The 24,062-nt window shown below is 48.8% G+C and overlaps 3 protein-coding genes across 3 annotated transcripts in view; 2 read left to right on the top strand and 1 right to left on the bottom strand.

Moving 5' to 3' along the window:
- The window catches only part of GAL3ST2 (galactose-3-O-sulfotransferase 2), a 4,551-nt gene extending 2,291 nt beyond the window's left edge, over nt 1–2,260 (top strand). The window contains exons 2-4 of the mRNA XM_026036367.1: nt 425–508; nt 1,029–1,308; nt 1,400–2,260. Coding sequence (XP_025892152.1) covers nt 425–508; nt 1,029–1,308; nt 1,400–2,260 — 1,225 coding nt within the window. The remainder of the gene's footprint in view (nt 1–424; nt 509–1,028; nt 1,309–1,399) is intronic.
- A 7,616-nt stretch (nt 2,261–9,876) lies between these two features.
- NEU4 (neuraminidase 4) lies at nt 9,877–12,001 on the top strand. The gene is given in 5 exon segments (XM_026036366.1): nt 9,877–10,077; nt 10,407–10,662; nt 10,938–11,347; nt 11,565–11,624; nt 11,627–12,001. Coding segments are annotated over 5 exon segments (1,302 nt in total).
- Nucleotides 12,002–15,901: 3,900 nt separating this feature from the next.
- Nucleotides 15,902–19,222, bottom strand: TM4SF19 (transmembrane 4 L six family member 19). Its single transcript, XM_026036432.1, has 4 exons — nt 19,043–19,222; nt 18,016–18,093; nt 17,284–17,459; nt 15,902–16,088 (listed from the first exon to the last, which is right to left on the bottom strand). Exons 1-4 carry the CDS (start codon nt 19,217–19,219, stop codon nt 15,902–15,904), a joined length of 618 nt encoding a protein of 205 aa, XP_025892217.1. The 5' UTR covers nt 19,220–19,222.
- Nucleotides 19,223–24,062: the final 4,840 nt, after the last annotated feature.

Genomic DNA, 24,062 nt, shown 5'->3' with positions numbered 1-24,062 from the left:
CTCCTCTCCCTTTCTCTGTTTTTTTTTAAATGAAATCCCTATAACACCTGTTAAGAGATAATTTTCTAGCTCTTGATGGCTGCTGAGAAAAGCTTGCAAACATGAAATGTTTAAACTCTAAAGCCTCAGAAGACAAAAGGCAAAGCAGAACTAAAGGCAGAGGAGCCGAGCGAGAGGCTATCTGAAATGTTTAGCAGGCTGTATTTGGTGTAGCTTGTGTGATGCAGAAGGCCAAAATTAAAATATAGTGTTTTTTAGGATCAGAATTACTTGTACAGCTAAGGGAGCCAAAGCTGGCTGATTTCAAGAAGAAATAATGATCCCATTTATAAAATCCAGAGGATAAAAAATTGGATGTGTCTGGTCTGGGRTAAGTGTTGTCTTCTATGAGATAAGATTTGCTGAAACTCTACTTTCTTTCCAGGCATATCAAATAYCTCCTTTTTCTCAAACTTTGGCTGGGATTTGTCTTCTTATCTGGATTCTTCCACACGAACAAAAACGTTCTGCCGTAAGTTCAGCAGCAAGTGCACCTCGTTACATTACTCTATGTGTGCAGGGAAACAAGAATCTCACCTGTGAGACTTCATTTCTCTCTTGTGAGGTTTAGGCTAGCATTAAAGGGGCAGTGGTACAGTATTAGGTCATAGATCCATACAAGTAGGAGTTAGCCAAAGTGCAGCTCTGTTGAGCAAAATCTGTCCTGCATGAATGGAAAAAAGTGATCAAGTTGCCACCTTTGAGCCATTCCTCCTCTTCCTGGTAAGTGAGGACCAGTAGATGCAGAAGATTGATGTTTGAAGCTAAGGGAAGGGTTTTTTTTTTTGGTTTGATGATTTGCACCAACTTCAAGTGTAATATTAGAAGAAAAGCCCACTTGGGTTTGACTCCTGAAACCTTACTGTAGTGAAGAAGAAGAAAAAAAGTGCTTTGGTTAACTGAGCTGGGATAAAAACAGCATTGCAAGATGTAAGAGATGGGTTATAGGACTGCAGAGATGGTTTTCCCTGTGTGTTATGTTCATGCAGATTCTGGAGGAGCTCTCCTGAGCTGGTTACCCCTCATCTGCCCTGTCGTGCCAGGACTAATGTCATGTTCCTCAAGACACACAAGACTGCAAGCAGCACTATCTTGAACATGCTGTTCCGGTTCACAGAGAAGCATAACCTCACCATAGCCCTGCCAGCTAAACAACTCGTCCACCTGGGCTATCCAGAGACCTTCACAACTAGCTTTGTAGAGGAATTTCAAACCATAGGACAAAACTACAATATCATGTGCAACCACCTACGGTTTAACCGTTTAGAGGTAAGACCTGTGGCCCCTGAGTCCTCCTGTTGAGAAACCTTGTTGAATAAGCAGCATCCCAGACTAAAAACTCTTCCCTCCCTATAAACAGGTGCAAAAAGTGATGGCAGAGAACACCTTCTACTTTTCCATTGTGAGGAACCCAGTTTCTCAGCTGGAATCTTCCTACGTCTATTACAAGGATGCTGCTCCTGCCTTCAGAACATCCAAGGATGTGAATGAGTATTTGGCATCGCCAATGAGCTATTACCATAAGGTTAATTACAAACAAAACATTTATGCCAGGAATAACATGTGGTTTGATTTTGGCTATGACAACAATGCAAAAGATGATGAAAGCTACATCCAGGCAGTCTTGGAAGAGATTGAACAGAACTTCCACCTGGTCTTGATAGCAGACTACTTTGATGAGTCCATGATCCTCTTGAAGCACGCATTATGCTGGGACCTAGATGATGTGGTTTACTTTAAGCTCAATTCCAGAAAAGAGGACACTGTCCAGACATTGACTCCTGAGAGCAAGGAGAGGGTTAAAGTATGGTGCTCACTTGACTGGAAACTCTACCTGCACTTCAACCAGACCTTCTGGAAGAGAATTCAGGAGATCGTGGGACTAGAGGAGCTGGAAAAGGAGGTAAATCACTTGCGAGCAAGACAGAAGGAACTCATGGAGACCTGTCTCTCAGATTGGAGGCCAGTAGAGAAGACTCGTATTAAGGATAAAGCTCTCATGCCTTTCCAGTCGGGGGCTGCAAGTATCCTGAGTTATAACCTCAATCAAGACTTAGACAACAAGTCTCTGAGAACCTGCCAGAAAATAGTTATGCCAGAGCTTCAATATATGTCCTATCTTTATGCTCTTCAGCATCCACATAAAAAGAGGAAGCAGCTAGGCTTTCCCTTGTTTTGGAATAGTTTCCAAGAAAACAAAACATCACCAAGCCATAGCTAAGGCACCTTTCAGTTTTCCACCAGCTTGCAGTTGTTTGCATTTGCAATGTTTGTTTAGCACATGGCCRCCCAGCAGGACACATGAGATTGTTTTAGTCTTCCTTAGCCAAAGGAAACCAAGGAGATGGGAACTTCCCTCCTGCAGTGGTATAGTAGCACAGTAGCACTAAGTGTGGCAAGCAGGACTCAGAGGGGATGATTTGGTCTTTGTGAGTTCAATCTGTGAATCTTTGTGCAAAGTTTTGGATTTAAGATAGTGTTATATGACCCTAATTTGGTAATCACTGTTCTGGTTTGGGGTTATTGATGTCTGAAACCCATACCCTTTCTCAACATGCTAAGGAGTGTGTCCTTCAGCAACAATCACCCTAAACTGTGAACGTGCCCATCTACTCTCCTCAATGGCAAAGATTTAAAAGGATAAATCCTTTTGCAGYTCCTTACTGGTGCCTCCGGCACCATCTAGGTCATCACCTACAGATGTGATCTCTTCTTGGAGTGTAGAAGCAAGGAAATGATGAGATGGTTTTCACAGCAGTGCCATTTATTTAAGGCAAAGCACTGAAAAGCCAGCACATGTCTAACCTTGTGCTAGAATATCTTGCAAGGTAGAAGCACAAGGTCATTGCTACTTTACAGAATCACAGAATCTCAGAATGGTTGAGGTTGGAAGGGACCTCTAGAGATCATCTAGTCCAACCCTGCTCGAGAGAGTTTTGAAGATCTCCAGAGCAGGAGACTCCACAACCTCTCTGCACAGCCTCTTCCAGGGCTCTATCACCCTCACAGTGAAGAAGTTCCTCCTCACCTGGAGATGGAACCTCCTGTGTTTCAACTTATACCCATTACTCCTTGTCCTATCACTGGCCACCAATCAAAAGAGCTTGGCCCCTTCCTCCCTACATTCTCCCTTCATGAACTTATACATGTTAATCATATCCCCTCTCAACCTTCTCTTCTCCAGAGAAAACAGGCCCAGCTCACTCAGCCTCTCCTCATACGAGAGATGTTCCATTCCCTTAATCATCCTGGTTGCCCTTCTCTGGATCCTCTCCAGAAGCTCCATGTCCCTCCTATACTGGGGTGCCCAGAACTGAACACAGTACTCCAGGTGCGGCCTCACCAGAGCTGAGCAGAGGGGCAGAATCACCTCCCTTGACCTGCTGGCAACACTCCTCCTGATGCAGGCCAGGATCCCATTGGCCTTCTTGGCCACGAGGGCACACTGCTCACTCACGGTTAACTTGGTGTCAACCACGACTCCCAGGTCCCTCTCCGTGGAGCTGCTTTCCAGCAGGTTGAGCCCTAATCTGTCCTGGTGCCTGGGGTTATTCCTCCCCAGGTGCAGGACCCTGCACTTGTCCTTATTGAACCTCATGAGGTTGCTCTCTGCCCAACTCACCAGCCTGTCCAGGTCCCTCTGGATGGCAGTGCAACCCTCCGGAGTGTCRGCCACTCCACCCGGCTTGGTGYCGTCCGCGAACTTGCTCAGGGTGCMYTCYGTGCCCTCGTCCAGGTCATTGATGAACAGGATGAATAGCACCAGGGCCAGTACTGGCCCCTCGGGACACCACTGGCCACAGGCCTCCAACTAGACCTGGCACCATTTATCACCACCCTCTGAGCTCTGCCATCCAGCCAGTCCTCAACCCACTGCACTGTCCACTCATCTAATCCACAATTCCTGAGCTTTCCCAAGAGGAGGTTATGGGAGGCAGTGTTGAAAGCCTTGCTGAAGTCAAGGTAGACCACATCCACTTCTTTAGTATTGAATGTGCACCCCCGGAGAGGTCTGTCTCCTCATGCTTAYTACCACAAAATTTTATCCAATTTTCCAACGCTGAGGAAGCCAGGTCTGCTCATTTCCCCTAAGACAAAGGCTCTCAGGGGTTGTTGCATTTGCCATTCCTTGTGCCCACTCAAGAAGCAMCTATACCACTTGCTAAGGAGACAGAAGCACAGGAGTTGTCGTATTATGTTAGGCGAACCCCCTTCCAAAGCACTACTGTGTCTGTGAGAGTAGCAGGTGATTAGGAAAAACAAAACAAAACACCCACAGAAGAACAGGGAAAATGGACAGTGATACCTCTTGATTCCTCCTTCACTTCCCCGGGTGTGAAATTGCTGTCACAAGCAGAGGAGCAGTCCTCCTGACCACTTTAAAACAGGTTACAGTTTCCTGCCTCTTAATAATTAATCACTGTGCTTTGCATTTGACCCCAGTTAACAGTATTAATTACCTCCAAGCTAGTTACAGCTCACTAGAGCAAGTCCTTTTTWTTTTTTTTATCTTTGTTTTTTKTTTTTTKTKTTTTTTTTTTACAAAACAAAAGTGAGGGAGAAGGGGAGGAAACAAGAGCCCAGGAAAATAAAGAGGCAACACAGCCTGGAAGGGCAGATCACTTAAGAGAGACATTACGATCCCAGTCCACCACCTGTGTTTCAGGAGAGCTTTGTGCTTCAGCCGCAGTGTCTAACCAGTAATCGATACGACACCAGGTATTCCRCTTTCCAGCTGGATACTACTGGCCTTGTTGTGACCATGCTGGGCAACACACGACAACGTGGACCAACTCGCCTTGCTTTGAGCAGCCTCTGAATAGACTCAGAGCCTGGATAGACTCAGGGATGTGCSTGCATAGCAGGTCACTCCTTTGCAGCTCGCCAAGAGGATTTGTCCAAAGCAGCAGTCTGCCCTGGGAGCACTTTGGAGCCCATTTCTGAGGACGATGAGAGACTTYCCTGTTATTTATTTTTTCTTACGTGTGTTATTAGGTGGGGACCTTCGTGTTGTTTGGCGTGGCTCCGTGCTCTGCTCAGAAACGCCTGTCTTGTTGTTTCTCCCTGCTCTGAGGAGGTGAGAGTCCACCAGCCATCACGTGTGCCTTTTCCCCTACTTCCMACTGCCAATGCTAGATGGGTAGAGCAGCATGGAGCAAAGTAATGCTGTTTTCATCCAGACCCACCCATCCTCTGGACGTTGCTGTTCCTTCATCACTGCCTTGGTCTTGTGTCAAGACAGAAAATCATCCACCCAGTCACACTGTATTCCCATGTGCCTTCTCCTTGTGTGAAGTCRAAGGTGATACAGGCAAGTTTTCTCAGTTTAATCCTTATAAAATCAACATCCCTTGGATTCTCCCCTCCTACCAGCCATCCAGTGCTGCCAGTATTGATGGTTGTTGCCACGTTTTATTGCTCCCTGCTGTATATGCCTTTAGCATGTCGAGTCTCAGCTTCCAAAGCCTGGAATCATTTTGTTGGAAAGACAAAAGTTGTCCTGCCCTCTCTCCCTCTCTCGCCCTTTGATTTTGATTGACAGGATAAAAAGCGAACAGCAATTTTTATTACAATCATAAAGAACAACTAATAACCGCTTCTTTCAAGTTCTGGGTACCTCAAAGCTGGTGGATGGTGAAAATGGTTTAAGAATAAAGTGATTCAGAGCATGAGACAGGGTGAATTGTGTGATTAGCAAACCACATACMTCTATTTTCATCTGTGTCAAATTTGGCTTCTTTTGTGGCTGAAATACAGCCACCTCTGGGGCAAAACACCCTTTCAGCAGGTCAGTTTAGAAAACGAGAGTCATGCAGTAGAAACTTAAGAGTATTGTTAGACAACCTAAAACGCACCTCCTACTGCTTGCAGGGAGTAGAAGGATGAGCACATTTAGGGGAATCAGAAACACGGCTGGAGGTTTACTTGACTCCATTTGAATCAATAAGAGGGTCAGGCAGGACCCTCACTGATACCGGTGTAACCAGGACATCATGGCCATGCACRTAGCCCCTTTGGGACCAAACAGACCAGCTGATGTTGCTACCAAAGTCAGGCCTTCCTACGGAGAGCAATAGCAAGGTCAGGTAAGGGCGAGGGAGCACTGGTGGCTGCGCACGTGCTTGCTGGGAGCATGAGAGCCCATTTTCCAGTCCCAGCTGAGGCCGGAATTGGCCTCACTCAGTGCAACACTTACCTGCTTTCCAACCATGCTCTGATCTGCATAGCAGCAAGGCTGCCTGAGGTAAAATAATAACCCTGGAGAGCTTATTGAAAACATATTAGGTTTCCATCCCAGCAGCTGTAGTTAAAATTTAACAGGCTTAGGATAAATTTTTAACTAGCTAGGACTAATAAGAAGCTGCTGATCTGCAGTCCCTTGTAACACTTCCTGTGCTTCCATACCCGAAGTGATGCATAGGTGCAATCTATAGGTGCTTTAAATTCCAAAATCCTGAGAGCCTTTGCTATCCTGTTCTGCAGCCTGTCATTCCCATGATCTGCTCATGTGCCCAAGGCTGCCAGGTTTTTGCTTTGAGAAACACCAGGATAGGCAGCACCTGAGCAGGGGTGGGAGAGTGATGGGCTCCGACACATGAGATCCCCACAAGCATCAGGGGAGAGTCAGGGCTGAGGGCTGCGGTAGATGCAGGGATGGGATGGGATGGGATGGGATGGGATGTCACCAGGTTGGAGACAGGCATCTCCAGCAAAACTCAGGCCAGGTCTGAGCTTCAATGGGGCTCTGGGGCCACGGGCAGAGGGTGAGTGGGTGGAGGGCCCTCAGGAGAGGTTGGTCTCTGCCGTTAAAGCTGAGTGTGTCCTCAGGGACTGACGAGTTGTGTCTCCCTGTGTTCACGTTTGCATCGACAAGCAAAGAAGGTCTCTTGCAGCAACATGGAGCAGAGCAGGTGTGGAATTATCCACTAGTGCTTTTTGGTGAGCTTTAAAACCCACAGTGGGTCTTGCTAGCCCCAAATGTTATCTTGCCTCAAGGTATTTCAAGTTAGCTGCCCCCAACCCACCTACCCAAGGCATGACTTTCCACCCAGTGTTTGCACTGGGTCTCTTCCCGTCGGTGTCTGAATGCTGGTGGCTTGTCACGAACATCCCTTTGTGTAATGTAAGCCAAAACCATCTTCATATCTCCTTTCTTTTGTTCCCCCTGGTCCCATTGATCCGTATCCATCTGTTACCCAGGTTTCCAGCACCGTCCTACGTGAAGGACATGTTTCCCAAATGCATGGGTCGGGATTGCCGCAGCAGGAAATGGGGGGAGAGAGACAAAAAGAAAAGCAAAATGTTCCTCTCCTCTGGTGCCTTGTGGGAAGCGAGGGTTGAGCCCTGGAAGGAGGAGCAGAGCTGCCGTGAGTGCTGGTCCTTGAGTGCCCTCCTGGCAGCCCTGAGCAAGGCGAATGTGCGAAGGGGAGGCCCCAGCGCCAGCCCTCCCTGATAATGGTGCCTTTGTTGCCCCTGTCCCCGCTGCCGCTGCTGACTCGGGCTTTTTTCCCCGTCGCTGCCCATCCGTGGCGGCCGAGCGAGCGCCCCGTGACCGGGAGCGGGGGGAGCCTGCGGTGGCGGGGCGGGCGCGAGGAGGGTGGCGATGCGGAGGGGAGCGCTCTGCAGAGCCGGGCAGCACCAGCCACCGCCGCGGCGCCCAGGGCCGTGCGGGGCGCTCCGGCCTTCGCCAGCCCCAGCCGCGGACAGCGGGGGACACCTCAGAGCAAGGCGGACCGGGTGAGTGCCTCTACATTTTCCCTGACACCTTTAGCTCCTGATAAATACGCCAGGCTAAGTCCCACTCCAGCCCATCTTTTTCTCTGTAGAGGACACCACTAGTGAGCTGTGGGGTATCCCAGAAGCCATGCTGTGCAAGAGTAGAAAGAACRGATACCTGCTGCTCCCAGCTGCTTTCCACCTCTGGTCTTCTAACACACATTCATACCCTGTGGAAATGAGCGGGAGGAAGGAGAGCAGCAGAAAGGAGCAAGAGAAAACAGSTTTGCCCAGTGAGTGCCGACCCAAGGAGATCCCCACATCGTGTCTCTCTGTGCCTGGGCTAGGCTGGCCTTGCTACTAGATGGCTTCGTTCATTCCCAGCCCTTCCTCACTGCACATTAAGGTCATTCATAAAACCCATTGGTTTATATAGAGGAGGAGGGCAARGTATGCAAGATGTATCTACATCACCACACACAGGAACGTGGAATTGGAACCTGCCCTCAGCAGGTTTAAATTGCCTAGATGCACAGCCGACGGTAACCCAAGGCCTCCTTGGCCCTGATCCCCTTGGGATTGCTRGTGTGCCTGAAGGAAATGCATGTACTGAGTGCTTATACCCTGATGCAAGACCTGGGTGTCGCAGGGACACAAATACTGCTCTGCTGTCACAGAGCCTGTCTAGGGAGCAAGTGTCTTCCCTTCCCCAAGGATGGTGCTCTGCAGTGTCCTCTGCATCTCAGGAGCACTTCTAGGTTGACAGGARGGAGAAACAAGGCATGAGTGTAGCTCTCTACATGCTGGTGTTGGGAAGCCCTCCCTAGTCCAGACYTCCATATGTGCAGGCTGAGGACAGCGTTATTTTCCAGTGTCTCCAGAGTCATCTCTGCAAAACAGCTTTTCTTATTTAGATGCTTAAAATATCATCTCCTGAGTCTATTATTGCCATCAGGCATTCTGTCTTGGACAAGTATATAAAAAAGCAGAATGAATACAGATGTTCCTTGGAGGTGGACTATCCACTTAGCAGAGTTAAGTAGACCACTAACCCATGTTGTGGTAGCGGGGAGGGATGACCCACATATTGTCCTGCAACCCTCTCCAGAGTTGGGCTCAGGTACAGAGCTGCAGTGAAGGGAATCCAGGATCAAAGTGTGCCCTGAAGATCTGTGCAACCATCCTGGGCTGGTCTCTGTCTTGGCCACTTGGAGCYGACCAGCAATTTGCCCTCGCTACAAACCAGTGGCTACTGGGAGTGAGGAACTGCAGGTCACATCTCACTTTTTGCTGACCAGCCTGAACTTACTGGAAGACCCTTTCAAATGCCAGCTTGAAGATCACATTCATTTTATTTGGGAATCAGACCCCACTCCTGGTTTACTCTCACTGGTAGCCAAGAACAGCATCTGCCCAGTTCTGCTCCATCCGTGTTACCCCTGAGTCATCGAGTATCTCTGAGTGGGGATGATTGACCACTGGTGAAGACTAGATGCTCTCAGTACCGAGTCAGCTGTTTAGTTATTTGTCCTATGTACTAAAGCGACAACCTTTTGTTAGGCTAGCTGGTTACCTGTTTTCCAGACTTTTATTTGGTTTTGAGTGGAATTCGTTGTGTATGATGATAAATTCGATTGGGCTTTTCCTTGCTCATGATTGCTCTGTGCCCTGAGTTCGCCACAGCTAATGTGTGGGCTCCTGGGACATAAAGATCACTGCATAAAGGAGAAAGGGGTATTTCCTCTTTGGCGAAAATAACATGAAAGCTTTCTTAAAGCAAGGTAAAAATTCTTAAAGCAAGGTAGGAATAGCCAATTGACCAAGCCTAACTGCCAGGCTGTCACATCAGAAACAGCTATTCTGGAAAATATTCAGCATGTGCATGTAGCAGCCCATGTAGCACCTCCTTACCAGGAGTTCCCTCAAAACCAAGTTCTTCTTGCCATCTTCTCCAAAAGCCAATGTGATCACGCAAAAAGCAGGTCTCGAYCAACCCCTCGGCTCTAGGAAAGGCAGAATCATTCCCTGGATTTGGTGCTCCTGCTTGCCCTGACCCTTCCTCCTTTACAAACACTTCCTTAGGTGGCTTTGGGCACATTCCTTCCTCYTGCTGCAGCCACCATGGGCTCCCGGCATTTCCCAGCCCGGACAGTGCTCTTTGAGAAGGAGTCAAACGGCGTGACATACCGCGTGCCAGCCCTGCTTTACCTGCCCTGCATGGCCAAGCTGTTGGCCTTTGCTGAGGAGCGACTGAGCGCCGATGAYGCCCACGCCAATCTCCTGGTGCTGCGTCGGGGGACCATCTACAGGAACTACGTGGAGGTGAGTGAGAGACAAGGAACACCAGCGGCAAATGCAAGGGAAGGGGGCATCACCTAGACAAACATCCCAGGCAGCACRGGAAGCTCTCCGGGCGCATTGTTGGGTCGGGGGGACAGGGACACACTGGGATCACATAAAAGTCTCCTCTGAGAGTGTTGTTGCCTCTTTGCTATCGATGTATGGCAGGACTGAATGCCAGGAGCTGTTTGAAGCCCATTGCTGGGATGTCCTGGGATACAGAGATGCATGGCACAATGCAGGAGAGGCAAGGCAGCAGGCCAAGGCCCTCACCCCGGCTGTCCCTCCTGCTCCTCTTTCTACTTGTGCAGTGGGAAGACATGAGAGTGCTGGAGACTGCCGCTCTGAAGCACCACCGATCCATGAACCCCTGCCCCATCTACGACGAGTTCACAGGTACCCTCTTCCTCTTTTTCATCACGGTACTGGGGAAGACACCAGAAGCCTACCAGATCATCACCGGCCAGAACGTCACCCGTCTCTGCTACATCACCAGCACTGACCAAGGCCTGAGCTGGAGTAAGGTCACCGACCTGACACAGGAGGTCATCGGCAGAGCCATCAAAGGTAGCAACCCTGTGAGAAGGGGGAGAAGAAGGGCAAAAAAAGCCCAGAAGATGTGCGTTATCTTAGGGCTTCCAGGGACAACCTTTGCCCCAGCGGGAGTCAGGCTCTCGYTACATGTCCCAGGGCAGGGAAACCAATGACAGGGTCGAGGAGAAAGGGAAGAAGGTCCTGAGTAGACGGGAGAGGAGATGGGGAGMAAACCTGTATTTCTTTTTTCCTCCCTTCACCCTGAGTCCCAGGCTGCTCCTAATGCTCATCCCTTCTTTCCTACCCAGACTGGGCCACATTTGCCCTGGGCCCCGGGCATGGGATCCAGCTCCGCTCTGGCAGGCTGCTGATACCTGCCTACAGCTACCACATTGACTGCAAGGAGTGCTTCGGGAAGCTCTGCAAAACCACCCCGCACTCCTTCACCTTCTACAGTGACGACCACGGCCGGAGCTGGCGCTTTGGGGAGTTCATTCCCAACCTGCAGACYGGAGAGTGCCAGCTGGTCTCTGTGGACGAGGAGGATGGCTCCAATGTCCTTTACTGCAATGCCCGGAGCCCCTTGGGTTTCCGAGTTCAGGCGCTGAGCACCGATGATGGGGCCGTCTTCCACGTCGGGCAGCTGGTGCAGCGGCTGGTGGAACCCCCGCACGGCTGTCACGGCAGCATTGTTGGCTTCCCTGCACCTTTTGTATATGTCCCCACTGCTTCCCAGACCCCATCAGTATCCCTCCGAGGCCTAGGTCACTTGCTGCTCTCTAGGAAGTTCTCCAGATTTCCTAACCCTCCTGCTTCTGATGCAGCTGGTGGAAACACACACAACACTGCTTCGAGCAGCCAAGTAACAGATGGGTCCAAAGAGGTCTGTCCTTCTGGAGAGCATCACGGTGATATCAATGATGTCACCTTCTCAGGCCATATTGCAGGACAGCATGGCCCCCAAACTACCTCCAAACGCYCTGCCTTCTTTCAAACACCAACATGGGTGCTCTATTCCCACCCCACTAGCTCCATGTCACGGGTCAACATGGGGATTCACCTTAGCACATTCCCCAGGGATGCTGAGAGCTGGACCGAACCATGGATCATATATGAAGGCCCAAGTGCTTATTCAGATCTGGCCTACATCGAGCTGCCCTACTCAGAGTACTCAGCTTCTGGCACACCAGCCATTGCCTTTGCCTGCCTGTATGAGAATGGAACACGGTCTCCCTATGAGCAGATCTCCTTCAGCATGTTCACACTGCACGACGTGCTCCAGAACATCCCCTTGATGTCCGCAGCTTTGGAGCAGAAGGATGTCCCACTGAGTCACAGCAAGACGAAGGAAAGAAGCTGCCTTGTCTCCTAGAGCCACCTCCTGCCCCCAAATCCCATCTCCAAAACCAGACAGGCTGAGGGAAGCTGCGGGGGTGGAACAGCATGACTGCCACAGTGTGACTGCCAAGGCTCCTCCTTCAACTTGGTCTGAYGGTGCCAAGGGCTGGACCCTCAACTGGTGCGAGCAGGACAAGCACCATGAAACTGTTCATTGTGCAGGCATTACTATCCCAAAACAGGGTTTTATCTGATTATTTATTTTTTAATTAAAAGTGGTATGTTGGGCTTGGAGCCTTTGGTGCCACAAAGCTGTGTCCCTGGGGAACACACGCACACCGGTACAGTGYAGGCCCTATGACCATTTTCCCCACCTAAAGAAGACCGGTGGCAGCTCTTCCCATGTCATGGCCATCCTGGGTCTTGTACCTCCCTTTTTCCCATCCAGCCTTCCACCAGATGAGCAGCATGTCTCTAACGACTTTTTCCCTATTGATTACCATTTTAAGTCCATATCCAAAGTTGCTATTTGTGAAACCATTACTGAGATCTCATCCTTACTTGGTCTTACAGACACTGTTCCCATGCTGCTGATGGCCTTGCAAGATAGTGCTACCTCAAAGGCTGTGCCCAATGCTTCCCTCCATCCATGCAGCTTAGATGTTGCTCATGTCTCTCTCCTTTCATTCACTGTCTGTGAGATCCAGCCATCCATTACAGCACTATCTTTAACTTTTATTGTTGGTTGTCACGTTTGTGTTTGTTTGTTTTCATGCTGTACCCTATAGATTTCCGTGTCCTATTGATTTATCTCTATCCCAAAGGCTGCTCAATGGCTTAGTGATTTGTCTGTGGCTTGGGCAGGGTCCTGCCCTACTTGGGCAAAAAGAGAGAGGCAGCAGCTAGACACAAGCAGAGAGGGAAAAGGGCAGCTCCATGGATGGTCTGAGCTGCTGGAGCATTAGGTTTGCTCTGCGTAGACCAAGAATGATCTGAAGTCTCACCTGMTAACACAACTGTTCATCCTGCGGTGCTATGGGTCTGTTCCTCAAAGAGAAAACTCTTCTTTTGAACTCATAGGCTTCTTTTGAAGCACATAGTTGGGGACCACTGCTTCAAACCTAGCCTTGGGTTCCACAAGTGGAGAGGTAGCACTTTGTGGTGCTGGTGCAACAGCAAAACAAAGCACTGTTGCCTCAAGTGTGTGCAAGAAGAGAAGCCTCGGCCCTGGAAGCAGGCGTGGTATGTCAATAAAACAAGATTCATCTCTTTTTTCCCCAAGGCAATTTGCAGTCTCGTGCAATGTCTTTAAATTCAGGGACAGCATTTTTTTTTTAGGAGAAAGAAAGTAGTGGAGATAGACCTGGTTTGTGGCCCCAGGAACACCAAGCCTCGAGTTGTACGCTCTGAGTACAAGGCTTTGCAAAGCCAGCAGCAAGACAACTGCGTTAACTTGTCCCTTGTAACAAAGGAACCATTCATAACCTCAGGTTATAAACTGCTACCCAAAACTACAGTGCCATTTCGGGCTGTATCACACCTGGCTTGACAGCTGCTCTGTTCCCACCTCCACCACTTTGGGCTCGCCTAGAAAAATAAATATTTATGCTGGATTTTTTTTTTTAATCCTTCAAACTGACTCATTTTTATTTGGTTTTTTTTTTTTTCCTCATGGTTCATCTGGATGACAGCTATTCTAGACTAGTTCCGTCATTGTTGCTTTCTTCTTCATTTCTAGGGGGAAAAAATATTTCTGTCTGCACAGGTGGATTGGGGATGTCTTTTCACAGGTACCTCCCAATCCCACCCACAGCTCTTATCCAGACCACAAACTCAGGAAGAGATAAGGAGACCCCCTGAGTTATGAAGAAGAAGCTGGAAGAAAAATGTTAAGGTTCGGGTGGGGATGGAGGCCAGAGCATTCCTGGCCTTGGGAAGCAAAGTGGGAGTACGGACAGGATTGTGCCTCCTGCTGCAGTTGGGAACACTTGGCTCCCTCTTCTCCTGTGGACCAGGAGAAGAGACACCAAACTCCTCAAGCCAGACAAGTCCGTTCATAGGTCTGTGGTATCTCATCTCACCTGGATCCCAGACCTTTGTCCTCAAAAATTTCAGACCCTCGATCTCACCAATCACCGGCTTCCAGACCATCCATCTCTCCAGGACCGTTGGTCTCTCCCAGACCCACTTCCCAGTCCTCCCAGCCTCTCTGCTGGCCAGTCCAGCCTAACACTTGCTACCAGCTCCCACATGCACAGAAAAGAGAGAGACAGAATTTAGGGAGAGAACAGAAGCAGGCACAGGGTTTAGCCATGCAGCACGCTGATCTCCAATGTCCTCATTCCTCTCCACATTGAGCCCTTGGCCCTTTCCCTACACATCCATGATGAGCCTTGTCCTATTCTCCAGTTCCCTCTGCACCCCTGCCCATCCATAAATCCTGTACCCCTCTGTGTCCTCGTGCCACGTAGCTTGCACCATGCCCTGTGCAGCTCTGGGGTGCCCTGGTGGGTCAGTGGGAGGGTTTTTCAAGAGGACCCCAGGCTTGACCTGAGCTGCTGCACGATGAAAATTCCAAGGCAGATTTCCTAAATGCAGGTTTATTGATGAAAATAAGTTAGGCTTCCATATATTTTCTCTATAAATAGTGTAGTATCACATGTTACTGTCAGATTTTACCCGTGTTGTGCAAGTGGAAAATGTAGGAAGATGAATAACAGAGATTGCTGCTTCCCAAGCTGTGTCATTTCCTCCCCACTCAAAGTCGAGTTTGGAGTTGCGCATCCCTTCCAGAGCCACTTCTCTTTCCGTGACTCATGAGCCCACGAGGCTGATTCCCAAGGTCAGTCTGCTGCCAGCACCTGAATTCATTTGCTCCAAGTAGGAAAAAGAGGCAAAACGCAGCGAGGATGCACTGAGAGCGCTCTGCACACCAAGCCCCACCACACGCACACACTGCTGCAATATTTTGGTTCCTTTCCAGCAGTTGTCCTCTCTAGACAAGGAGCCTGTCCTCCTTACACTTGTCTCCAAAAGCWGAGATCCCACCAGGCTGATGTAGAAGAAGGCGGTGCAGACCTTGMCCCCTTCCTGTGCAAATTGTGCTCAAAGTCCTTCAACAGAGACCGGCACCAGGGTTCCACTGATGCACCGCGCTGTGGAAGGGAACCCACACGTTCCCCGTTTCAGACTCCCCGCAAAGTGCTCCATTGAAACWGTATCACCAGCTCACTGACTCCTTTTGCTTTCCTTGCTCCTCAAGGAAAAGCCAAAAGGCGAGATGTGGGGAGCATTASTACTGGTGAGCAAAGAGTCATAAGTGATTGAGGACCTTAAAACCTTATATTCTAGAGAAAAAGGTGCAGAGGGCAAAGTCCATTACAGAGTTAGCAAGGTGGTACAAGCCATGGAGGTTCTGTATGCCTGAATTCCTCTTGGATGTTCACAGTCAGTCTCGCAGAGACCTCAGCTCTCCATGTGTTCACACCCTAGTTTAGACAAAGCCACGTTTCTTCATACAGGGAACTCTGCACTGTGGCACTTGTCACATTTTTGGGTCCCTGCCCTAGCACTTTCCACTGGTCCAGGAGCTCAGAGAAGATATGAGGAGAAGAAATCCTCCAGCATTAGTTGTTCATGCTGGGTAATGAGGCAGTGGGCAATGTATGTGAGAGCATCAGCCAAGGCTATAACAAACAGGGAGATATGGATTACTGTGCGAGTGCTGTGTTTAAATCCAAGATGCAACTCAAACTGCCATGGAGTGACAGAAGGTCCATGTCCAGGCTCATGCTGCACAAGCAAAACTCATCTGCTTGCTCCTTCTGTCCTTCACYTACTGCTGCAACTTCAAATGAGGTAGTTTCGTCACACCATCCTGACCCCTCAGAGCAGGAAAAAGCAGCACATGGGAAATGATAGGACATAAAATGACCTATTTTCCATCACAAAAGCCACACAAGCTCCCAAAGCAGCCATTGATGATCTGAAGAGAGGTCAGCACCATCTCACAAGCACTGATGAGCAACAGCATGGAGAAGAAGCAGACGTTCCAGGTTACGATGCCCACAGGCTCTAGGCAGGTGCTCCAGAGACTCCAGTTATGCAAATAATTTTCAGTTTGTATCGAGATCCTGCACAGGACAGTTGGACAAGGTCACATGCAATGTTGTCTTAAACATAAGCTTTAGCTTTATTTCACTCTCTTTGGCAAGAGTTCTGAAGGTTTCTGAAGGTTTCTGAAACTAGTCCCCCTGCAAAAGTCAGGAATCTCATCTAATCTGCATGGCCATTTTGGAAGGATKTTTTCAGAGTCTTGAAGGTATAATTGCAAACTTCCAGTCCTTCCCTGAAGGACTTCATGTTTAACAAGGACTACTTTTTCCAAAAGGTCATCATCCGTTTCTGTTAAATAGGTGACCAAAGATGTCAAGACATTCCCCACTGATGTTCCTATAGGCGTTGCTCAGGTTATCATGCCACTAAAAGGGTAGCTTCCCCTTACATTTCTGCCAGGCTCAGGCCTGCTTTGGACTTCTCCCATCCCCTCTCTCTCCATCAGCCTCTCCACTGTGCTAATACCACTCACTGGTCCTAGACAACATCAGCAAAACAACGAGATGGAAAGCATCATTACAAAGATCAAGAAGACGAGGACCTCATGCTATGTCTGCGACTGAAACAAAACAAGATTCATAGAATCCCAGAATGTTTGAGGTTGGAAGGGACCTCTAGAGATCGTCTAGTCCAACCCCCTGCTCCAGCAGGGACACCCAGAGCACGGGGCACAGGGTGGCATCAGGTGGATTTGGGAGACCTCCAGAGAAGGAGACTCCACARCCTCCCTGGGCAGCCTGTGCCAGTGCTCTGTCACCCTGATAGTGAAGAAGTTCTTCCTCATATGAAGATGAAACTTCCTGTGTTTCAATTTGTACCCATTGCCCCTTATTCTGTCACTGGTCACCACCAAGAAGAGTTCACATTATCTAAGTTAGAGAAATATTTCTGTCTATGGAAACCAAACAAAATGAATGAACAGGTAGAAACTGGTCCTTTTGTGAGGAAAAAGCCACCTGCTTTAGCAGACTGTGGGCACAAGAGAGAAAAGAGAACTTTGAGGTGACTTTCACCTCAAAYAGGCATTCTTCCCAGGTGGCAATCCGTGATAAAAGCCCACTGGTCCCTCTTGCCRTAACCCTGCTTTACTAAACAACAGGATCATTGGATTTGCCCTGGATAAAGAGGAGATGCTGAGGTCACCACCTCAGGGCCTCCTTTATTGCAACAGCAAAATCCCCTCTGCATTACCTGGAGTCAAAAGTCTGGCTGTTGGGGTCCACGAAGGGGTAACCCCARCGGGGGCCGTAGTCGAGCTCGTTGCTTGAGGTGTTGTACAAGCAGAAGGGCCCGTTGGTCAGGCCCACCCCGGACATGATGAAGGAGGCAGCAGAGCCGAGAAGAGCCAGCATGGACAGCACGATGGAGAGGAACACCTGCGAGGGAAACACTCGGTAATGCAGGCAGGGCCCGGATCCAAAGATGTTCCCCGAGTCTACCCAAGAAGGTAACTGTGCCTGGTGGGTGAACTTTGGGTGGATGGAAACCCTGAAAAACAAAACACTTGACTGAATACTGCTCCGCGCCCTGTAGGCAGGAGGCTTTGGAAGCGCAGTTGAGAAAAGGGTAAGGCCATGCACTATCTGTGGAGTTTGCATGAAGAATTAAGGAAGGAAAACTGCCATTTCTGCCAAATCTACACCCAAAGGGGCACAAGTAAACACTACACCTGGACAGTTTGGCAGGAGAAGGCACAAGGAGCACGTGGACATGATTGTCCCATCCCTGTGGCTCTGGCAGACTCTAGCTAAGAGTTTAGAGTCTGTGGGCATCTGAGGCACAGAGTTGCTATGTAATTTGCCCTGGACACATCCTAGCAGCCTTCCTGTCCCCGGGCAGAGCGCTTCTGTCCCYTATATTTCCCCAAGCCATGTCCACGTGTGGCTTCCCCTTCCGCCAAGCACCTGGGAGAGCTTGGCGGCAGCGCCTTACATTGCGGCGGGTGCCACAGTCGGAGCAGCAGGCACATCGCCACCCCACTGCCGTGATGTGGGTCGCTGCCAGCAGCACCTGCGGAGAAGGAAGAAATGACTTAAAGGAGATGGAACAACTCGGCTCCGGCCCTTCCTGCCCCGCTTTGAAGTGTGAGCCTTGCAGCCTTGCACCAGCCTCACGCACAGGAGCTGAGGGGCTGCTCTTCTCCTTTCACGTCTAACTGAAACAGCTCAGTGCTGTSGTGTATCTTGCTTTGGGGACAAGATTTTGAGGGTTTAATGGAGTAAATGAAGCAAAGGCCACCTCATAACGTGTCAGCACGGCCCACGTTCAGACAGGGACCCTCACTTTCATCACAGTGGGAGCACAAAACCAGGTTTCTCTGTGAAGATGTTGAATGTGAGGCCCATCACCAAGGCTTGGGCAGGAGGCCATGCAAGGCGTTTTGGCTGAAGCCACAAAGGGCTGGTGGGTCCCTAATTCCCCTGGCAGCTCAGTAGTGCTGAAAGCAGCCAGACACCTGGGAAGCTGCGAGGAGGTGTGAGGAAGTTGAGAGGAATTTGGGCTCCTAACACCTTTCAAAGGGCCACATCCACAACAGCAGTCATGGGGAGCACCAGTCTCCGGCAGCCACTGAAGGGATTCCTTCCAGTAAAGCAAGGAACAAGTGAAAAAGGAACTTGCAAACCAGTAAACAGGAGCATTCAAGAAAGACAGGTACATCAACACAACCACTGTAAATTCGAAGGTAGAAATTTTCCCTTTTTTGCTGGAGGATGGATAACCCCCAGCCAGTGCTTTTTGGGCAAGATCTCCTTATTTTTGAAAGTCAGGAAACTGAAGCCAGAGTTTTTGTTTGTTTGTTTGTTTGTTTGTTTTTTACCTATCCAGGCAAGGAAACGGGAGCTAGGAAAGGAAGCCAGGTCTTGGCACATAGAAGAGTAACTGAATTACAAGCCCTTGGGGTAAAAGCTCTCAAATACACATGCACTCACACAGAGAATGTGAAAACCACAGTACTTACAATTATTCCTCCTCCCCAGACGCCCGGCATTGCCTTGGCCTCCTTGGTGATGTGCCCGTCTGCCAGATACTTCCATGCCCAGCCGGGAAAGAGGAGAAGGACGTTGGCTGCGATGGAGAGCACGCCCAACGTCAAGAGGCAGGGGCCCAAAATCCGAGTGCACTTCCCAACACACATGGCTGCCCTGCGTGGGGGCAGTGGGGAGAGGAAAATAAGGGAATGATCCATGTGTGGCGGCCACACAACCCTCCAGCTGCGAGGCCGGTCAGCCTGTGGAGCCACATGCCCCTCTGCTTGCATGCCCGGCACCCCATCCAGGACCCATTTCAAAGCATGTTGGTCTTTGGCTTTTAGATCCAAGTCTACCCCTCTGCAAATGCTGGGAGTTTTTAGCTTCGTGTATCTAAAATACGCGAAGGTCTGAATTGCCTCAGGAGGCACCAGGATTGGTGCAGTCTAGACTGCAAAAATGCAGATGTACTCAATGCATTTCCTTTCTGCTTCTCACCTTTCTCACTCACACCTGCTTCAACACAGAGGAACTGTTTATTTCCTCTTGGCTCCACATGGTTCTTGGGTCTTTTGCCTTTGGGGTAATAAGGAAGACTTTGGTCTTCTAGGAAGACCGAGGAGAGAGCAAGTGGAGAGGGAAACTACCATCTAACACCATCCCCAGGGAAGCTGAGCTAGCAGGGGCCAATCTCAGCATAGATGTCCAAGCACTGCCCTTATTTGGGAGTCATTTCAAATGGGAATGTCCTTTTCGCATACTGAAACTGCAATGTGTTCTATATGGGACACAACCTCTCATGGGCATYAATTAAGTGTGAGGAAGATGCCATCTAAATTACTTAATGAAGAGATACCAATGCTCTGCAAGGCACTGTGGCTACAATGAACCTCTGTTGAACAGAGTTCCTAAGGCTGGGGGATTTCATGGTGGAAGCCCACACTTAGACAAGAAGCACATGCTAATATTTTGATAGAAGGCTGACTTGTTTCAAGACAAAGGTAGACACCAGCATCCAACTCTCCCTCTTGGAACCCACACAAACAGCAGAAAAAAGCACCAGTAATTACTGCAGCAAAGAACCCAAACTGAGATGTGGTTAGTGATTTGAGTGTTTATGATGGAAAGGAGGAAGACAGAAAAGGCACTGTGCAGATGAAGATCCCATACCAGACTATCTCTTGACTGCTGAAATTAGTTAAAGTTAATAAAGAAAAGGTCACTGGGCAAGATGTTCAATTCCTCTACCATTCTATTATTATTAACTATAATAAGTTATCAGTTCACCTAGATGGTCTTTAGTGAGCTCCACATGATTGATATCTTCTCATTCTTCTGCAAAATTAGTTAATACATCAAGAAGGGTCCTTACACAACTTTGGGTCCACTTTAAACCACCTGCACTGTCACCTCGATACTGCTTTGAATCCGCTTGGCTCCCTACCACTCCATGGAGATGCCAAGTGAAAGGCACAGGGTTAAACTAAAAAGCAAGTTCATATGCCAGAAGATAACACTTAAAGCAAGGTTGCATGGAGGATTATTTCACATTTCTTCTACCTTGTATGGGTGACATTTGGTTTTGCCTTGGATTTGCTGGTTTTATGCCATTCTCCCCTTCCACAGCGCTTTGCACAAGCTCCAAGAATCTGAGATTACTCCATAAGTAGGCTAATTTATCTCAGAGTTCCTCTGGATTTAGAGGAACAGGAACTTCATGGTTTTTCCACTGTAGGAGCCACCTCAGCAATACTCATGAACAGCTCGAGCAGGATCAGTAATGGGGAAGAGCATTTTGGGCCACGCATCCAGGCCGCACACTGCAGTACTGACCCCATGGTATGTGGTATTGCCACATACTTCTATTTAAAGGTTTGGTATGGATGGTAACTGCTGCCTTGGGTGACCTCTGAGCATTGCTCCTCTGTGGGAACAGCAGCAATGCTCACTGCAGGTGATATACTTTGGTCTGATGGCAACTTGGCAGTCAGGCCACATTTTTAACAAGTGGGGTTTAGCCTCTCACTCCAGCCACAGTCTCGGGGTTGCCATTTTGGAGGTCCTTCCAGAATAACTCTTGCTCCTCTAGGGCTCATAGAGCTTCTCCTGTCCTCTGCCAGGACTCTTAACCTCTCTAATAATGCATTCTTCCTGGGGAATCCTCCTCCCTTGCTCCATGGACACTGGCAGTACTGAAATAACCACAGAAATAACCACCCAACCCCTCCAGGCACAGAGGAGCCGTGACGGATCAGAATGCAACAAGACCACATGGCTCCCTGGCTATCTATACAGCAGGATGTCCACAGGACCTCGAGGACGGCAGTAGGCACCTTTCTGTCAGAAAGCTCTCCTTGACTTGCTKCCCCTCAGCATTCCCCTTGAACAAGGAGCAAGTTCTGTGATTCTGTGGTTTCTTCTGTCTTGATCATCAGAGATGGAATAACGAGGAGAACTCAAAAGAAAAAGGCTCCTTTCCTACCAGCATGTCTCCACACCTAGTGACAGAATCACAGAATCACAGAATGTTCAAGGTTGGAAGGGACCTCTAGAGATCATCTAGTCCAACCCTCCTGCTCAAGCAGGCACACCTAGAGCATGTAGCACAGGCTGCATCCAGGCAGGTTTGGGATATCTCCAGAGGAGACTCTGCAACCTCCCTGGTCAGCCTGATCCAGGGCTCTGTCACCCTCACAGTAAAGAAGTTCCTCCTCACATGGAGATGGAACTTAGTCAAAAACAAAAGGATTTAACCAAACCCAAGAAAATCTGACCTTCCTCTTTCCTGGCTTACCTGGGTGGAGGAAGAGGGAGCAATGCAGGAGGCAGTTGGCTCTGCAGAGCGAGCAGCGTCTACCCCACCGACGGGCTCTGGGAGTGACTTGCTGATGGTCCTTGGATAATGTGCAGCAGCATCACCAAGGGGTGGCTATTTATAATGTCTCAGCCTGTGCTCCGTGTCTTCCTCTTCCGCTGAGGTCATATGCCTCACATCTCCCACACAGCAGGGACTAGGCAAGAAGGGTGACTGTCCTTTCTGAATAAGGCAGCCTCTGCTATCCGTGTAGAGCTCAATTTCCTTCCCTCGGCAAAACGGCTCTGAGGAGAAATAAGTGAGAAAGCAAATGAATGTAGAAGTGCAACCAGAACAAGCAGAATGTCCTCCCTAATTACAACAAGCTCCAGCCGGGGGAAAGTATCAACCAAGTGACTTGCAAGAAGATGGGAATGATCTCCACTCCTCAATGCCCTGCTCTCACAGCCAGGAAGCTGATACAAGTCCAGCATGGAGAATGACCCCTAGACATCAAAGCACAAACCTCTTACTCAAGTGGAGTCTAGTTGCTCTTGAACAGTGAATCCTGAGGTCAATGAGGTGGTAAGGCTGAGCAGAAGAACCAAGTGGGTATTGCTAAGACTATATTCACTCACCATAGCTGTAGGGGTGGATCATTCATGGGAATGAAGATCAACCTAGATCTCTCTCCTTTAAGATCTTTCTCTCTTATGTGAAGATTGCTCTTCAGTTGGCAAAGAAATTTAGGTAAGGTTTTCCTCAGAGCAGATGTGATGTTGTCTGAGGGCTTGACTTTATAACTTTGACCCACCTTCCATGGTTATGAGTTGATGTGCAGTACATCGATATATTGTCCCTTGCAGGGGCTAATTGTTAAGGAAGATAGTCGTGGTTGATCCTTCAACATGCTGACACTGAGTGACAGAAGCTGCAGTACACACAGCTGCGTTTCATGAAGGATCTCAGTCCAAAAGATGACTCTTATGATTTCAGTTTGCTGGTACCATTATCCAAATATCAGCATGTCACCAAGGTCCCAGACACATAAGAAGAACTAAGCTCTTTCCATAAATCTTGCTGTTAGGCTGCCCCCCCCTCCAATCATAACTGCCTCCTAAAGAGCACAAGAAGGTATTGAGTAACATTGGTGTCACAGTCCAGCCCACATCTTCTTCTCATCTGGAGCAGGACATGAAGTGTGTCACGTGCCAGCCAAGGGGATGGCTCACAAACTGTTCGCATTGCCAGTTTTGGTATTGGAGCCGCGACGATGGAGAGTGGCACCGCTTTCAAAGGGTGTAAGCAGGCCATCACGAGACACRTGAACTAGGACTGACTGTGAACTGCCTGGGAAAACAAGCTAGAGTAAGTAAGATTCAGGTAAAAAAAAGTCTCCCTACTTACCCAGTTACATATGAACTCAGCATTTTCCTAAAATAGAAGAAAAAAGTACCCAAATGCTCACAGATTACTTACAGCTGATAGATGTACTTGACTGAGTTCAGTTTTACAAAATATTTATATTTAAGGAAAATCATATATTGAACCCTCTATAAAAACTTGAAGCACTCTGTTCCTTACTAGCCAAACCAGGCTTTCTAGCGATTCCTCCTTTCTCAGATTAAAAGGAGGTACATCATGAAATAGAAGTGCTATGGATTTCACTCACCAAATGGCAGCAGAAGGCATTGCTCTCCTCCTGGTTAACAAGCTGTGTCCACAGGAACACCTCTCTCCACACAAGAAGAAAATCTGCATCTGTCCCTTTGGAGATCATCTCATCTCATCTCATCTCATCTCATCTCATCTCATCTCATCTCATCTCATCTCATCTCATCTCATCTCATCTCATCTCATCTCCTTTTCTTTGAGACGGGGCATATCAGCTGGTTCTTAACTCCTGCCCATCATTTTCTTGCAGATATCTTGCCCAGTTTTTCACACATTGCTGGTAACATTTAGAAAGAAGGGTTCTTTCTGCATATTTTCGTTATTGCAAATTAGCACCTGCTTTCTGACTGCCAGACAGTTGTGTGCAGATAGGAGGATTAGAAGCGATGAACCGGGCACACCAGCTTGCTCATGAGGTTTTAAGGAGGACCCAAGAGACTATTTTAACTGATTATTATTGTACCAATAGTTCTTAACTGTGGGACTTCTGTACTTCAACAGGAAAAGGCACTGGAAGAACGTAACCTCCATGTCCAAGAGCA

Source organism: Nothoprocta perdicaria, unplaced genomic scaffold (assembly GCF_003342845.1).
Source record: "Nothoprocta perdicaria isolate Ctin4 unplaced genomic scaffold, notPer1 scaffold_177, whole genome shotgun sequence".
Taxonomy (NCBI): domain Eukaryota; kingdom Metazoa; phylum Chordata; class Aves; order Tinamiformes; family Tinamidae; genus Nothoprocta; species Nothoprocta perdicaria.
This window is presented reverse-complemented; position numbering and strand designations above follow the sequence as displayed.